The sequence below is a fragment of the Desmodus rotundus genome, chromosome 11 (genome assembly GCF_022682495.2).
Source record: "Desmodus rotundus isolate HL8 chromosome 11, HLdesRot8A.1, whole genome shotgun sequence".
Lineage (NCBI taxonomy): Eukaryota > Metazoa > Chordata > Mammalia > Chiroptera > Phyllostomidae > Desmodus > Desmodus rotundus.
Window position 1 is genome coordinate 6,461,777 of NC_071397.1, and position 18,941 is coordinate 6,480,717.

Sequence of the window (18,941 nt, forward strand, 5' to 3'; positions counted from 1 at the left end):
CTACTCAGACTGCATGGGGTACAGAGATCCCACTGATGACATTTTGAGAAGCATCTAAGAAAATAAATAAAATTTCATTACACAGGGATGGTGGGAAATAGAAGGAAAGTTGTTCCAGGGGGAGGAGACAGAGCAAGGAGTTATGAACACCTGAGCTGTGAGAGCAGTGACTGAGTCAGCGGACGCGAAGGACAGGGACCTGCGTGATGCCCGGCCCCTCCTGACAGGACTGAGCCATTGTCCTCTTTCAGGAAGGCTATTCATCTGCTCTTCTTCCTCCGAAGACCTGGGTCTTGCTGGGATTTCCATTGGGGATCTTCCAGGTTCAGATCTCTAGAAGTACAACTTGCCAGGTTGATTCATTCACGTCTTTATAAAGATTGTAAAGTGATTGTTTATGAATCACTAGCCCTACTCTATGAAATAGAACTTACATTGAGCTTATTATGTAGTTAACAGAAACATGATACAAAATCGATTCAGTTATCGCCAAGTGTTCCCCACACGTCCCTCTGCACTAAGAAGTTACCGTAAATCATTGGCTTATGGTAGCATGGTCCACGGTTGCTCCCACTTTTCTCATCTTCACTGTGCTCTGTTCGTTGTCACCACACCATTCTCTGTTTTATATGGGCCCATGCTTAAATTGGTTTTTTGGCAATCGCTCATGGTTAAGTCTCATTAACCACCTTCAAAGCACGCTGTTTTGCTCTGGTGTTCGCTGCAGCGCACCAGTCAGCTGGACTGGTCTCAGGGTGGGGCCTGTCCCACGGCCTCGTCTCTCTCGGCTCTGGTCTGCGGGTCTTTGTCCAGCTGCTTCTGCGCTCCGTTCTGCTCTGCATATAGATTTCTTATTTCTGCCTTGCCACAACCCGTCTCCATGTGACAGAATGCATGGCCTCTGGTGGCTTGTGGGCCGACACGTTTAGTAAGCTCTGCTCTCCCGGGAAATTCCCCTTCCTCTCTTCCCCCCGAGTCCGAATAGCCAGGGAAGAAAGTCATTGGTTTTGCTTTGGTCTTGTGCTCCTTTGTGGGCCAGTCAGTGAACTGTGGAGATGGGTTCATAGCAGGAATCACATATACGGAGCTAGAGTAGTAGTGGGCATTTCTTAGAAAGGCATATTTTTCCTAGAAGAAGAACACGTTCAACTAGTTACCATTTCAGATATTAATAATGCTGCTCTCTTGGACAAGGGTTTAAAATAGAATTAAATTCAAGATCTTCTTTGGGAGAACTTTTAACTATGAAATTAAATAAATATGTAAGGCCAGAATTGTATCACCTTTAGTGTTACTACATGTTATCATACTGCTTTGCTTGGCAGTTTGGTGATTTCCATTTCCATTGCTCCTAATTTGTTTTTCCAACAATCATTCAAGCTTCTATTGGATACTTTGTTAGGAGACTAAGACAAAGTAGATTTGATTTTGATACTGAAGGACTCAATGAAGTTATAAAGAACTATTCGCTAAATCATTTTTAGGAATGTTAGAAAGTCACATGCTACTCACTGCTTTGGGTTAAAAATTCCCAAAATAGCTGTGAAAATGAAACTGTTGTGTAGACAGAATACCATATTAATCTAGTTTCAACTAGAAATATTTTATTTGGACAACTGGATAACAAATAATCATAGAATGCTCAAGGTAAATCGGACCCTGGCAATCTTGAAATCCAGCTACGTACCTTATTTTACAGCTGGGGAAACTAAGGTCTTGGTGTGAGGCCAGAGAGCTAGTCCGTGAGAGATCTGATTCAGGACTTGCTGGGAAACGTCACTTAGTGCTCCCCTCCTCTCTTCCTTCTCACCGCCTTTATTGGACGAATTAACCAGTTACCTGTCAGCATCGTGAAGGATGGGACCAATCAAATAAGTTTTTGTAGGAAAAGAAGAGAAGGAAAGCTCACAATGGATACTGTCTGGTGCCTGTCAAGCTCTGCAGTGAGGATTCGGAGCAGATAAATGCTGCACAAAAGCACCGGGTGCCTGCGCAAGGGTAGAAACACATGGATTTGGCATGAGAACTCTACTAGGATCCTGGGTGGGGGAGGGTGGGGTGCCAGAGGAAGGGCAGGTTTAAAAAACCGAATCCAAGCACAAATAAAAGAGAACAAATGAAACACAGACTCACAAATACACAAAAGAATGAATGAGAAAGATGTGCGCAGATAACAAGTTTAAATAATGAGAGTGATATATAATTATGGTAATAAACTTTAACATCTCATTGAAATTGACCGATTTATAGAAAAATACAAATTTATAAATTTTTTTTCAGGAAAGGTAGAAAAATCTGAATAGACTAATAATGAAAATGAGGAAAAATTAGAAGTTTTGAAATTATTACTTCAGCAAAGGCTCTGAGTTTGGATGATATTTTTTTGATAAGTCCTTCAAAACTTTCACATGCTGCATTCCATTCTAGAACACAGTAAAATAAGATAAATTTTCCTCTTTATTTTAAGGGAATAACATTATTCTGATATCAAAAACAGGCCAAGCTAGTAACTGCATAAAAGAAAGAAAAACACAGAATGATCAAATTATAGATATAAATATAAGGATCTTAGCTAACATGCAAGCAAGAAGAATTCAGTGTAACATTACAAAAAAATGCAAAAAAATAATAATGAATCCTGACCAAGTGGAAATACATAGTTGAAATAAGAAAGGTATGATATTAAAAATGTTACCACAACAATAAAAGGCTTTCTCTTAAGCTATCATATTATTCCCCTGATAGATGCTAAAAAAGCATTGTATGAAAAGTTAATATTTGTATTTGGCTCTTAAAAAGTATCAACAGAAAGATACTTTGTTAACGTGATGATGAATGTGAACTTCAGACATCGCCGTCACACTGAGTGATGGCCGAGCGGAGCCGTGCGCACTGCCATCAGGGAGAAGACAGAGATGTCTGCCTCCACCACGGGCAGGTAGCATTGTTGTGGGAGATGCAGCTAAATAAAAGATGTAACCACGGGAAAGTAGGGGCAAACATCATCGCTACTCTCAGAGAGTGTGATTGCCTAACTAAAAACATGAACACTGAAAAACTGTTAGACTCACAGGATAGTTCAGTAAGGCGGCTGGTCACAAAGTAAATATGTTAAAAAATCAATGGAGCATCTCGTAAAATAAAATGTAAAAATCCCGTTCACTGCAGCAATAAAAGTACAACTGAGAAACCATTTTTAAAATAGCCATTAGAAGAAAACTATAAAACTTTCTTACAGACGTAAAAGTGGGATAAAATAATGGAGAGTCAAACCACATTCCCGGGATAAAGATTCAGTATTATAAAGATGTCAATAGTCTCTAAATTAATCTATAAATTGAATGCGAGTCTAATTGAAATTCCAACAGTATTTTTTTCTAATGGGACAAGAGAGGGGTCTTAGATCATCTAGAACAATAAATGGACAAGAATCGCCCAGAGAGCTTGGAAGGGAAAAAGAATAATGGGGAGTGAACACTGCCAGGCTCTTAAAACTTCATCACACTGAGATAACGTAATCAGTGTGAGGATGGCCGAGAGCAGATAAACAGATCAACACAGCAAAATAAAAGGCCCCAAGTTAGACTCTAGTATATATGTTAGTTTAGTCTAGGATAAGAGTCACACTTCAAATCAGTGGAGGGTAAATGAATTAAATAAATACTGTTGGAGCAGCGGAAAAAAGTGAGAATTTTACCTCACATTAAACTCCAAAGTAAAAGTCTACATTGATTAAGGTTTTATATGGTTTAAATTAAGCTCTAAAAAATAAAAAGAATATATTGAATAGTTTGATGGTATTGTAGTGTCTGAGATTTCCTTGATCATAATACCAGGGTCCAAAACGAGGGGGACAAGGTAGATAATTTGGGTAAAGCTTTAAGACCTCTCTCTGGACGTCAGAAGCACCGTGAGTCACAGCACAGCTGCGGATGAGAGTTGGGTTAGGAATGACAGTGTTCCGTTGCAGCCGGGGACACCAGCAGTCCTTCTTTGAGTACGTCACGAAACCTCTCTAAAGTGGTTCGTATGCTTTGTTCTAAGTATCCTACCTGGAACAGGATTTAATATGTAAGAATTTCTCCTAAGAAAAAAACAACTGAGAAACTATCGAACAGGAATAAGAAATAAGTTGAAATAGTACTGAGAGATGCACATGAGGATATATAAGCAAGGATGTTTAATCTAATGCTGTTCATAATATTAAAAATTGGAAATGTCTTAAATATACAAAAGGTCATGGCTGAATGAGTAGCATAAAGGAATACCGTATTGCCACTAAAAACTGCTTTCCAATAATATTTAATGGCAGTAAAATGCTCACAATATACTGTTAAGAAGTATAGACATAAAATAACATATATGTTATTTTATATGTATCTATTTGTAATGTGTGATATGTATATATTTAATATATACATACATAGATCAGTGTACAATTCCTTATTCAAAACCCTTGGGGCCAGATATGTTTCAGAGATAAAAAACTTCCAGCTTTTAGTATTCCACACGTTCTATAACACACTGCAGAGAAGAGTATTAATATTCATAAAGAGAGTGATAAATCAAAGACTATAAATAGCTTCATGTCCATTCAGGTCAGTTTTTGCAACTAAAATAATTTTATGGCAAAATTTTCAGTTTTTAGAGTGTTTTGAGTTTTGAAATGAGGGTAAGGGATTGTGGATTGTGCATATTAAAAAAGATTAGAATGAAGGTCTTTAGGGAGGGATATTGGTGATTTTAACTTTTTTTCTTTATACTTTCCAATATTTTCCAAGGCTCTCACTATGAATATGTGTTGCTTAATTAGAAATAAAATGGTTTTTTTTTAAAGAGAGAGGAAAAGTGAAAGAGACACAAGTCTAATTTTGGAATGAAAGGGAAAGGCAGGGGAAATATAACTAAAGTCTCTCAAATACAAGCAACCAAAAAATAAAAAACCCAACCCAACCCCAGACCACGAAAGAGTGATTGTGCCACACCCCCTGCCGCCATGCTCCCTGCAGAACCCTCGCTGGGCTGTCCCTGAGAGTCCCCTTTGTGGTGTCAGTTTATTGGTCTTCTCAGAGAAGACACTTCCGGTGTGTTGATTCTCTGTGGTTTTTCTAGTGAGTGCAGGGGGAGGAGGGGTGACGGGGAGTCGCTGTCAGTGAGTGTGAGGTTTCTTTGGGGCTGATGAAAATGTTCTGAGATTAGATAATAGCGATTGTTCTACAGCTTTATGAATATACTAAAAACAATTCAACTTGCATACTTTAATGTGATATGTGAATTATATATCAATTTTATTTTTTTAAAGATTTTATTTATTTATTTGTGGTGAGAGGAGAGAGGGGAGAGAAAGAGAAGGAGAGAAACATCAATGTTTGGCTGTCTTTCTCACGCCCTACACTGGGGACCTGGGCCACAACCCAGGCATTTGCCCTGATTGGGAATCGAACCACTGACCCTTTGGTTCGCAAGCCGGCACTCAATCCACTGAGCCACACCAGCCAGGGATATATATCAATTTTAAAAGTTTAAGAAAATAACTTTTGAGCATCTACTGAGGGCCGTACACTGTCTAGGTGCTGCTCTAAGCCCCTTCTCTCCCGGATCTGACATTCTACTGTGGGGCAAAGCAGGCAGTAATTGATAAGCAAGTGAGTATAGGCCCTGCTAAGAAACAGGAGAAGAAAGAAGGACGGTACAGGGCAGAGCGATGGGGGTGGGTCTGCTGTTTGAGATAGGATGGGGAGGGAAGGCCTGGTTGAGGGGGTGGGGAACAGACGACGAGTGAAGCAAGCGGGTCAGTGGCCCTGACAAGGAAACACATTTCAGGCAGAGGGAACGTGAGGCCAGTGCAGCAGGAGAAGAATGAATGAATGAGGGGAAGAATGGTGAGATAAGAAAAGGGGTGTGTGCGTTTGTGTATGTGTGTGTGTGTGTGGAGTGTGGCTGCAGTGGCAGTCGGTTGTGTAGGGCCTTAGAGGCTGTAGGTAAGAACTTTGGGTTGGGTTTTGGATTTTGCTCTGAACGAAGTGGGAATCCATCAGAGGGTTCTGAGCAGAGGATGGACATGATCTGATTCAGAGCTTGTCAGGATCCTTCTGTAGGCAGCGGGAAGAAGAGCTACTAGGGGTAACAGTGGGAGTGAGGCCCCCAGTTAGGTGGCTATTGCAAAAATCCAGGCAAAAGGCGACAGTCACCTGGACCAGGGGAACGAACGTAGAGATGTGGAAAAGTGGTCCGATTCTGTCTCTAAGTCTTTTCTCAACCCCAAGCCTGGAGATCAATAGAAGAAACTCAGGCCACTTAACAAAAACAAGTTCTTTTTAGAAGGTGTATTTCAGAGTTGAAGGAGAAGAGAGAGATCTTGGCTCACATTCATGTGTTTATCCTTCTTGTCCATAGCAGCCTTTCCCCGTTGACCCACAGGGCGTTTGTGTGTTTTTCCAGCATAAGAAGTGTTCAGTATCTCTTCGTACCATCCAGGGGCTCCTCCCACCCAAGGCCCACCTCCCATTTCTTCTCTTTTTATATGTTTGGATTTTTCTTAGATGCCCCTGGAAACAGTGCCTGGTTCCACTTGAGCAGGAGAGATCATGGGCCTCAGGGGGGATGTGCAGCTTTGTCAGTAGCCTTGGCCTATGGCAATTCCTGATTCTCCAAGCAGTGCTCTCTCAGGCGCCCATTGCAAAGTTTCCTCCTGGGGCCCTGGATCCCTCCTGTTGCACCTACAAACCCAGTGGAATCTCTGGCCATTACCCACACAGTGCTGTTTAAATGGTGTATCCTGAAACTTCGTCTCTGGTTCCCTCCCCATCCCTCAAATTTCCCCAGTCCCTTGTAGCCTCATTGTTTGCCCAACCACAGCAGCCCGCTTTTCTGAGGAGTCAGACTCACCCCGCAGAGTAGGGCAGAGCGTGTGCTGCTCCACAACGTCTCCGCTGACCTCTTTTCCCCAGGCCGAGGTCACGCCTCTCAAACTCAGGAAAATCCGGGCCCACAGAGGCGTGCTTAGAAGTTAATTTCTGGTTCCAGTTTCACAAGCATGATTCACAGATTTCTTCAATTTAGTGAATTCAAATGGCAGGACACAAACGTGGCTCTCTGCCTGGGACATCAAATATACTCATGGGCCTAAGTGGTGTATTCTCCCCTGCATTCTGATCACACTTCTGATCTCCGAGTGACCTCCGCTTGCCCTTCACTCTCGCCTCTGAGGTGGCGATTTAACCTGGATGTGGCCCACCTTGGGCTGAGCTGCCTCAAGTTCCATCTCAGAAAATGGACAAACATGCAAACAACAGCAAAACAGACAAAAACACTGCAAGCCTGACATCCTGAAAGAATAAAAATCCAATTAAATCTTTCCTGAAGCATCTGTAAAACACCACGGAGGTTTCTCATCAAAATATACAGCAAAGTGTAAAAATCCTCTTTCCCTCTGAGTATCTATGATAATGTCATCGCCGCCTCTACCACCGTCCGTCTTTCTTCTCATAATCCCCAAAGACCCCGAAACATTCTAAAAGCCCGAGCTTGTGCCTTTTGTGTCACTTTCCTTGCCCTTCTCTCTCCTGGTGGTTCCTCCAGTTCCTGCTCCACTAATTTCTCTCATCAACACGACCCAAGGTCAGACCTGTTTGAGTAATAACAGCTCCTTCCTAGGGAGGCTATGACCATTCAGAAATTAATGTTTTGTCCCAGTCCTATTATAAAATTTATGTTTTAACATAATGACCCTTCCCCTACGTTACAGAATGCAGAACCATCTCGATGGGGCAAGGACAAGAAGTACATGCTCGAAAGCTGATTCAGATGTCAATGCAGCAGGTAAGGAGCCAGGGACAGACACTGCTAACGCGGCATTCTCGCTCCTGTCCCTCTGGCCAGCAGGGCTGTCTAGGACTGCCACGGTGGCCGGCCAGCACTCCGCCCGTGATGCTCGGGCATTCCTCCTGCTTTTCTTTATGTGTGTACAGTCAGCCTCTGATTACCTGTGCACTGTAACCCTCAGGCTGGCTTGCTGCAGACATCCCCACACAAAGCTCGTTTGATTTTCTATAGTACATGCTCCATTTTATTTTCATTATTTTCAAACATTTTTTATTTAGTTATTTTTAAAGAGAGGAGAAGGGAAGGAGAAAGACAGGGAGAGAAATGTCAACATGAGAGAGGAACATCAATCAGTTGCTGCTCATACACACCCCAGCTGGGGACCAAACCTGCAACCCAGGCCTCTGCTCTGACCGGGAATCGAACCAGCCACCTTTCACTTTGTGGGACAATGCCCAACCAACTAAGCCACACTGGTCAGGGCATGTTTTCACTAAATGTGTTTTGACAATTTGTCATACACACTTTCCAGTTCCTAAGGATGTAGCTCTTAGCAGTAGCAGTCTTAGAATTCCATGATCAATATTAATAGATAATGCTTAGGAAGTGACAGATTGAAACAGTTAAATTTCAATTTTTGGCTAAAATTATACTTTCATTTTTCATTAATGGATAGTTTGGGCCAAATAAGATATATTTGAGGATGGTATGTTTAAATATTGATAATGGTTCTTATTGGAAATTGCACACTGGGTGGATTGTTGAAAAACGTTTTCCATCACACCTAATAAATACACAGGATATTAATTTTCTAGAAATGCTTGGTAGATAGTAATTTTAGCTGTAATAAGAAATTGCACAATTTATGAAAATGAGATAAGATCTTGGTTTATTTTTAAGCTTTTTATCTCATAATGTTCGTAGTAACTTTGGTGCAGTTTTCCCGGGGAATTAAAAACTACGGAGTATTAATGGGCTAAAACTCTGCTTGGGTCATCAAATGTTTTCCCTGGTCATTAATTCTCAAGTGCTCTAAGCCTTAATTTTTATCACTTAATCAAATTCAGTACCGTATTGTATTTAATTTATATATATCAAAGCAATTACATATAATTGTTTTCACTCACATCGAATGATTCACTTACTTGAGTGACTTGACCGTTGAACTTTGGGCCCTAAATAATTTCTTTAGTTTTAACGAGTGAGAAACTTTTTAGAAAGTGCATTTATATTCACCACCTTTGAAATACTAGCTTTTACAACTTTTATGTTCTATTTCTCAAGGTGGAATGAGTATTGATAATAATGGCATTATTGGGGGGAAGAGTGACCAAGTGTAGCCGCATTGCCACTGGGGGGACACCACATGTAGGACAAAGCTGGCGCTGTAGAATGCAGAGCGGGGAACCGGAAGTTAACTGGGTCCATGCAGGCACAAACTACCTGTAAAGTCCACCTTCCCCTGGACATCTCGGTTGTCTAGACCAACACGAACTCTTTGCTGTTTAAGCCAGCCAATGGTGTATTTTCTCTTACGTTAGAAAGCATAATACACAAACCTTACCATATCTTTACTGTGCTCCATATTTTGTAGCTGTGTTTAATCTGGTCTTGTTATATAAGGGGAGCAAAATTTTGTCTGGTTAGTAAACTATTTTCTCACACAGGAGTGATGGTTATGTGAATTATATTGTTAAAGACAGTTTTTTTTAAATCAAGTATATAGATAGTTACTTAATAAGTTTTGTGCTTTCAGGAATTATGGTGAGAGTGATAACAAAAACTAGACTTAGTACTTATGGTAGCAAATGTCACAAAATTCACTGAGTCCCACTTTCACGAGGGGGTGTGTGCCTCCCTCCGTGACTGCGGTTTAGGGCTAAGTCAGTTCTGAGTGCCTGTAGGCAGAACAATTTAAGTTACAAATTCCAAAATCCCCATTCCCACCATTAGGTGGTGCACACACTGTACTTATACAAGGCTGACCGTAGTTTCGATTTCTGTTCCCTGCTGGGTGGCGGAATGCAGCCACTTTGAGCCACTTGATTCCAAGTGAACAGCTTAGTCAGTAGCAGGGGAAATCGTTGTGTCGACATATAGTAATTTTATTAAAAATTACGGCTCAAAAGAGTTCTCACATGCCCTAAGCAAAGGTTTAAAAAGAACTGATTTGTACATTTTGTTTTTATTAAAATCATAGCAAACATGTTATAAGAAATTAATATGAAATCATTTTGGAATACAGGGTGGCTGGGTATTACTGCAAAATTGTCACCTTGGCCTGGAATTCATGGAAGAACTGTTGGAGACAATAATTACCACCGAAGCCAATGATGATTCCTTCCGAGTATGGATAACCACCGAGCCCCACGATCGGTTTCCCATTACATTGCTTCAGGTTTGTTACTAGGAGATAAGTGTCCTTTTCTTGAGAATTACGCAGGTGAAGATAGCGTAACTGGCATTATCGGAGGATGGAAACACAGCAGGGCTTTCGGTCCAGTAGAGCTGACACCGCAAAAGCGTTTCCTCTGGTCACCAAACCGTATAGCATGAGTTTCCACAGAAGAGTTCTAAGGCTTGGTGCTAATTTATTGGGTTCCAGCTCTGATCAGTGTCATATTTTATGTACCATAAGCTTATTGTCGTCTGACATATTGTAATTTCTGTTTTATCCTTTACAATAATTTATAGAAACAAAATTACCATTTGCTTTTTATGACAGACTTCTCTCAAATTCACTAATGAGCCGCCCCAAGGCATACGTGCAGGTTTGAAAAGAACATTTGCGGGAATTAATCAAGACCTCCTGGATATCAGTAATTTACCCATGTGGAAGCCAATGCTCTACACAGTGGCGTTTCTCCACTCCACCGTGCAGGTAACGTCTGCAGCAGCTGCACGCTTTGGGGTGCTCACGACGTGCGGCCCTTAGGAAAGCCCTTCCGTGAGGGTGCTCTCTGCACTGTGTTCCCTCGCCCTGCCTTTTTCTCCTTCCTGACACTTTTCCCCGCCAGTACAGTGTTTATGTTCTCGTCATCTTTTCCCACCCCTCTCTACCCTGGCCATTAGAGTGTAAGCCTCCGGAGGGCAAAGACTCTGTCCTTTTGTAACTGCTGACTCTTCCCATCACGGCAGCAGCTGGGGCGTTGCCAGAGCTCCGTACATATTTGTGGGATGAACAAATGGATTATTTAGGTAGGAGCTTGGTTTCCAAAGTGCCTGTGGTGGCCAGGAATGTTATGTGCACCAGCTCATGTAATACTAACAACTACATTTCAAGGTAGGATTATCACTATTTTAAAAATGAGGACACTGAGATTCAAAGAGGTTAAGTTCGCTTTGTAATCAGTAGACCTAGGAGTCACGTCCTACATTGGCCACCTCAGATCCAGGTTTTAACCCTACTCCCCACTACTGAGAGTGGCGGTGGTGTTGGGCGGAGGAGTCGCAGTGCTTATCGGTCTTCTCCAGGTTGTTTGCTATTTACTTTTACCGTATACTTAAATTTCATAATTTTATGGCTACCCAGCAACTTGTCTGTGGAATTTTTTCATTCTGTCATTTGAATTAGTGTATTCTTTGTTTCTGACGGTTGCTTTTTTTATGCTGCTGAGGTTTTCACTAGTTCATTCAGTACCCTTATAACCAGTGTTTTGAATTCTGCATCTAGTACATTCAACAGTAGAGTGGATGAAGCCAAGAATCAAGTCAGCAATCTCGAATATAAGGAACCAAAAAACAACCACTCAGAACAACAACAAGAAAAAAGAATCCAAAAAAATGAGGGTAGTGTAAGGAGCCTCTAGGAAAACTTCAAGCATACCAAAATTTGCATCATAGTGGTGCCAGAACAAGAAGAGCTATAGCAAGAAATTGAAAACCTATTTGAAACAATGATAGAAAATATCCCTAACCTGGTGAAAAAAATAGACATAGAAGTCCAGGAAGTACAGAGAGTCCCAAACAAGATGAACCCCAAGAGGCCCATACCAAGACACATCATAATTAAAATGCCAAAAGTTAAAGACAAAGAGAGAATCTTAAAAGTAGCAAGAGAAAAGCGGCTAGATACCTACAAGGGAACTCCCATAAGAGTGCCAACTGATTTCTTAAAAGAAACTTTGCAGGCTAGAAGAGATTGGCAAGAAATACTCAAAGTGATGAAAAGCAAGAACCTACAGCCAAAATTACTCTACCCAGCAAAGCTCTCATTTAGAATTGAAGGACAGATAAAGGACTTCCCAGACAAGAATAATCTAAAGGAGTCCATCACCACCAAACCAGTATTATAGGAAATGTTAAAGAGTCTCCTTTAAGAAGAAGAAGATCAAAAATATAAACAATAAAATAACAATAAATACATATCTATCAACAATTGAGTCGAAAAACAAAATGAGCAAACAAGCAGAACAGAAACGGAATCATAGATACAGAGAATGTGTTGATGGTGCCAGATGGGAAGGGGGTTAGAGGGATGGGCAAAAGGTGAAGGGATTAAGAAGTGCAAATTGATTATTATAGAATAATTATGGGGATATAAAGTACAGCATAGGGAATAGAGTCAGTAATAGTCCAATAACTATGTACAGTGTCAGTGGGTGCGAGATTTACCAGGATGACCGCTTACGAAATTATGTGATGTCTAATCACTGGGGTGTACACATGATATAATAATGTATGCCAACTGTAATCAAAAATAAAAAGCGATTTTTAAAAGCAATTTGGTAATTGTATGGCTGTCTAGCAACTTGTCGACAGGATTTTTTCATTCCATTATTGCTCTGTTCTACATTTAAATTTTGTGTTTGGTCCTGTTTTGGAAAGCTGTATAATGTTCTTATACTTGATTCACTCCTTGATTTCACAGGGAGAGGAAGAGGCTCCTTTGACCACTTTCTGCCGTTTCCCTTCCCTGAGGCTTAAACCAGAAGCCGTGCGTCAGCTGCACTGTGTGCGCAGAGCGCCCCTCCTCCCCTCCCCCCAGGACACCCTGGGCACGCTTACCCTCAGGTTCAGTGGCCCTGCCGTTTCGCAGGGTTCCACACTCTCCAACAGAGAGGGCTGGTGCTTATCTGCCCCCCAACCCTGAGAAAGTTAAAATCAGGCAAAACTGTTTGTGGGTGGTTATTTTCAGTAAGTCTCGTTGTGGCCTTTGGATTGTAAATTACACAGAAGCCTATTTCACGCATCCTTATCTGGGGATTGTTCATTTTGCTAGACCTTATCACACTCTAATACAAATATTGCTTTAGCTCTGTTTTTTAATTCCCAATTCACAAATAATATATTTTATGATTCTGTTCCTACTGCTGATGATTCAGCTCTTCCATCGTGCTTATCATGGAGAGGCGATTGGGATATTTTCCATATGGTCAGTGTGGCAACCTGTGCTGTTAGTGGCCGTTATCCAAGTGCCAAACGGAAGAAGGACAGGACTGTGGCCATATCATGGGCTGAAGTGTGCTTGCACGTAACATGACTCATATTTGGGTTAAACCAGGAAAAAACCCCATTGCTACAGCCATGAAGCCAACAGTGGCGTGTCTATGAATAAAAGGTTGACTGTCCCTTAAAATCCAATGATGGTAGTGCTGGAAATGGCACTTCGCACAGGGTCAGGCAGCCGAGGCTTCAGTGCTTGCTGCGAAATCAGGTAGCCACGTAGGTGAAGTTGGTCAAGCTATGCCCCTCTCAGAGGCCGTTTCCCCTTCTGTGCCCTTAGAGGCAGGAGGAGATGATCTTTCACGACTTGCCCCATTTCTATACTTCTGTTACCTAGTTTATGAGTATACAGGGAGTGTCGATAACTCAAGCATATTTTCCTCTGTTCTTTTTTTTTAATTTCAAAAATGTGTGCTGTGACCCTAACTAAATATTCTCTTTTACTTGGTCAGGATAGAGCTAGTTTGCGAGAAAACTCCGGAGTTCTTTAGGGCCTCGCAGTCCTGGACCAGCAGCAGCACATCACCTTACAAGAGATGAATCTCAGGCCCCAGCCCAGACCTGCTGAGTCAGAGTCTGCATTGTAATAAAATGCCCAAGTGATTTGGGCGAGCATTACAGCCTGAGATGCAACTGATGTAGGAAAGTCTGTTCTGAATTGGATAGGTTGTGACATATTTTTCTAGTGTTGGACATAATAGCTAAATACCTGATTTGTTCATTGATTCCTCCAAATTAACCCAGATACCCCTTGCTTTATGCAGACATGCTGGTGTTTATCTCACTTAGCATAGTGCACTCTAGTTCCATCCATGCTGTCGAGAAGGGTAGGATTTCCTTCTTTCTTTCTGCTGCGTAGTATTCCATTGTGTAAATGTACCACAGTTTTTTGATCCACTCATTCACCGATGGGCACTTAGTTTGCTTCCAGCACTTGGCCATTGTAAATGGTGCTGCTATGAACGTTGGGGTGCATGGGTTCTTTTGAATGGGTGTTTCAGGATTCTTAATGTATAATCGCAGCAGTGGGATTGCTGGGTCAAAAAGCAGTTCCATTTTTAGTTTTCTGAGAAAATTCCAAACTGTTTTCTGCAGTGGCTTCACCAGTCTGCATTCCCACCAACAGTGCACTAGGGTTGAAATAGGCCAGGCGGTGAAAGACAACCATATGATCTCACCTATAAGTGGAACCTAATCAACAAAGCAAACAAGCAAGCAAAATATAAGCAGAGACATTGAAATAAAGAACAAACTGACAGTAACTGTAGGGGAGGGGGGAGAGGGACAATGGGGTAAAATAGAGGAAGAGTCATCAAAGAATGTATATGAAAGACACATGGACAAGGCCAAAAAAGGGTAGGATGGGGCGGGGGGGTAGGGAGTGTTGGGAGGAAAATGGAGACAACTGTAGTTGAACAACAATTTTAAAAATGTTAAAAAATTACAGTATTGCACTCCAATTGTTTCTTACTGTTGGATAAGATTTTAAAAGTTGTCTGGTCCAAAGTGTTAATTTTTTAGTTGAGAAAATTGTACAAAAAAAGAAAAAGAAGTTCTTAGTTTAAATGTCCTCGGTATAATTACAATAATATGATACAGATTCTTAAAAAGTTATCTTACACTTTACAGTGTTTCCCACTGGTTCTTGCAATGTCTGTTAATTAATTTTACTTATTAAAACTTCCCTTACATTGTCTAGTATGGATTGCACTTTTTCATCAGCGTGAGCTCCAGGTATTTAATAAATAGGGTGTGCTGCTCCCGGGAGATCCTTGTTTTGAAGATGCAAGTGAAGCGATTCTGCATTAGGCTGTGAGAGGTGGGATCGCTGGTCTGAGGCAGACTCTAACGTTAAATCAGAAGTAGTTTTGACATCATCAAAATGATGACTCTGTTGAGCAGCTCCTCTTTAGTGTTCTAAGAAGGATTCTGAGTTTCCCATAATTCTCTAGTGATTCCGTGTTTTGTGTATTCTTTGGAATAAAAAGAGGTAACTGTTGGTTAAATTGAGTGAGTAGACTAGTCTTCCAAAAGTCATCACTGTCAACCTAATAATGGATAATAAGTCCCTCCTGTTGAGTCATGGTTTGGCTCTTCATCCTGACATTCAAGTCTGTCCACATTCCATCCTCTGACCATCCCTTGGGCGCGTAGTTCCAGCTACGCACCAGAGGTCGCCCTCTGCTGCAGCAGAACGTTTACCTGCGCCCTCCGCCTTCCTGTCTTCCTTCGTGGCCTTCACTGTCCGGGCAGTATTTTCTTCCTTCTTCAGGGGAGACGGGCTCCTGCTTCATTCTTTAGTTTCAGTCTTCCCAGAACGCTCTGATTGAATGTCTTCCTTAGGCTTATCATCTGTTACATTTTGACAGTTAATTACACTTACTATTACATTGTCCTTTTCTTGTTTTTAAGTCTTATTTTCTCAACTAGGTTAAAACTTCTTGAAAATACATTGATTTTAATGTTTTTCTATTGTATCCTGTAGGACTCATTCCATAGCTTCAAAAATACTAAATGGCAATAATTCAATATTCTAAATTCTAGCAGTCTCCTGCTTTGGGGCTTCCAAATAAGTTGTTGAGTCCCAATGGTTTGTGATCCGTCCTGATAGTATTCTAAGGAGGTAATTCCCAGATTTTTTTCTTTGCTGTCACAGAGAGATCAGTGAGTGCAGACAAACAGCAAGACAGTGGAATGACATTTGTGAAAGAAAAGATACCCACCATGATTGTTTTCCCGTAAGAGGAGCTAACAGTCTACGACTAGTGAATCAACCTAAAAGTGAATGCGTCAAGTGAAAATTGGTAATAAGTAATGTAAAGGGAGGCAAATCTCAGCATTTTGGCAATTTTCAAAGATCGGGTTTTTAAGGAGCTACTGAATTATAATTGCTCAGTGCTTATAAATGGGGGTGTTTCCATACAGCCAATATAAGCTGCTTCAATAATTGGAAGGAAAGAATTATTCTTCATTCATTCTTCTATCTGATTGAGCATTAAATTTTAAAAATTAAGGTAAGCGTAGGTGAAACTACTTTAGATTTGATTCTCTTTTTTAAAAAATGAGAAAGCAGTTGCATTTCGCCAGTCAGTGGTTAGCATTCTTCCTCTTTGAAGGCCTCAAGGTAGAAGGTGTTCCAGGGACTCGAGGGCTAGCTGGGTGCATGTTAATGTTCCGCAGACCTTCCCAACCCACCCTTGCTCTAGAACAACCTGGAGGAGGCTCACTTCAGTGTTTCTGGGATCCCCTCAAGAAATTCAAAACCTTGCGTCAGCCTTGAAAGTGACCCCCCCCAGAGTATAAGAGAAAAATTGCCTTTCATTCTGATACTTATCAATAATGTTCATTAGGCAGCCATGATCCTTACCCCAAGATACAGGTGCAAAAGGAGAGACAAAAATGAGAGGCGTTTTTCCCTGTCAGGGCTCAAAATCTGGGTACAGGACTAGATATTCAGCATGAAACAACTAGAAAAATCTCATCAAGGCCATGTGAATGCAGAGACCGTGAAGCAGAAAACCATCAAGGGAAGCCGACACGCTTCTTGCACCTGGGACTGTACACATGCCTCTCCTCCTCTCAAGGCCACACCTCTGCTCCTTCTCACCTTCCGTATGTTCAAGGTGTAAGATGGTGCTTCACGGCTCCCAGGTTTATTAGTCTCTCCAGTTAAGCTCTGACTGTGGCAAATGCTGATAGCACTTCTGAACCCTGAGTCCAAATTCCGGGAAGAAGGAATCGGGTTGGCTCTTGGGGGACTGGCTGTCCATCTTCGATGGAATTAACTAAGGGACAGGGGTGGGAGTCATACCATACCAGTGTCTAATCCCTGATAACCTAACCTAAAGAAGTTTAGGTCTAGAAGTTACGGGAGTAGACATTTTTTAAAAGTTATGTGTTTGCCCTCAGTCCGATCTCCCAGAGCCGGACATCTGGACCCAAATTGATTTTCATGGTTTACTTAATATTTTAAAAGCATATCCTGAAAATCAGAAATTAAAACCTTCATGCCTTCTGAATTTCTTTTCTGACCTGTCCATGAACTTGTCCAAACTAAAGTTCACTTAGATTTCTTTGAATGGTGGTATTTTTCAGGACCTGAAGCATGAAGCAGCTGCAGAAAGAGGGAATGGACTAGTTTGTGAAGACAGCATGTGTGTGTATGTGTTGGGTTGAGGAAAGCAGAAGAGACTAAGAATATATTTAGAGGTAGAAAAGTACAATTACATCTTCCTATAGATATATAGGGACTCTTTTCCACGTGGGTCCTCACCTCTGGTGGTAGGGTCAAAGGTCAAAGGTCCCAGAGGTAACCCAGAGAAATCACTGGATCTTCCTTAGAGACTGGCTGTGTGCTGGAGGCGGCAGGGAAAGCTGATGGTATGGCAAGAGTCGAGCTCATCTGTGTGGCTTGCTAGGTGATCAGGGCCTAGAATGATAAATTCTTATGCAACGTACCTTTAAAGTGGTCTCCAGAATATCAAGACAATTGGAACATTTAATCTGAGACCAGTTTGATTATTATGCATAATTTGGTAATTGGAAACAGCCAGTGTTTCACCGGAGAGTACCAATGAGGGCAAGGCGAACACTTTAAGACAGATGTGTCATGATTTACAACAGAAATATTTAGTTTTCAGACTCTGAAATGCAAGATTACAAAGTGAAACGAGCAGAGAGTCTAAAATGCTCTTGAGTGCTTAAGTTATTCAACTTGAAAAACAAAAATTCAAAACCTTACATTTAACATTTCAAACTTCCAAGAGTCCAATTTAGAGTAAATGAATCCACTCAACAGACAATTATTGAGCACCTATTGCTTTTTTTTTTTGACTTGTCAATGGAGACCGAGGCTTCTCTTTAAGCCCAAGAACTGCGACTCCGCAAACATTCGGAGACTGGTCCTTGAGCCGTGGAACAGTATTTTCAGTGGTGGCGACACCGGAAAACGCATGCTGTTCCTCCACATCAACTACTTCCACCTCGTGCCTTAACTTTACTTGCTTTACATTTTGAAAACAATAAAAAAAGGAAGCAACTGCAGACAATTTTAAAATCTCACTCAATCGTTTTCTTTGGTGTTTTTAAGGAGCGCCGCAAATTTGGCCCCTTAGGGTGGAACATTCCCTATGAATTCAATTCTGCCGACTTCACAGCCAGTGTTCAGTTTATTCAGAACCACCTTGACGAGTGCGATATTAAAAAAGTGAGTGAAATATCTTCTTTTCCCTATTTTTAATCTTTTTTCTATGTTTATCGCTGTCCTTAATCAGGGTTCTACAGACATTTTCAGCCCCACATGCATGGATGTGCGGAGTCCCCCACCTCCCTGAAGAGGGGCTGCTCGTCCCAGCCAGCTGTTTACTGGTCCAGCCGTTTCCCCGCACGGCCTGCGGCCCCGCCCCGCAGTGCGATCGGATTCTCTGTCTCACACTGTCTCCCCCGCCCCCGCCCCCGCCCGCACTACACCGCAGCCTTCCCCGTAGCACACCGAGGGTCTCGGTGCATTTCCAGAGAGTGCGTTCACTTAAATCAAACTTCTCATTCTTTCTCTTACTCATGCCGTCTTAGAAGTGAAAGTGTTATCTCCCAGCCCATGGGGAAGCTCTTTTTCACCTAAAGCCACATCTTAACAGATGGTTAAGCTTATGCACATAAACAGCAACAATTTC

The 18,941-nt window shown here is 41.6% G+C and overlaps 1 protein-coding gene across 1 annotated transcript in view; it reads left to right on the plus strand.

Moving 5' to 3' along the window:
- The window catches only part of DNAH8 (dynein axonemal heavy chain 8), a 288,603-nt gene that overhangs the window by 229,408 nt on the left and 40,254 nt on the right, over positions 1-18,941 (plus strand). Inside the window, exons 83-86 of the mRNA XM_024557808.3 lie at positions 7,748-7,821; positions 10,070-10,222; positions 10,550-10,705; positions 18,359-18,475. Of these exons, the coding sequence (XP_024413576.3) occupies positions 7,748-7,821; positions 10,070-10,222; positions 10,550-10,705; positions 18,359-18,475 (500 nt within the window). The remainder of the gene's footprint in view (positions 1-7,747; positions 7,822-10,069; positions 10,223-10,549; positions 10,706-18,358; positions 18,476-18,941) is intronic.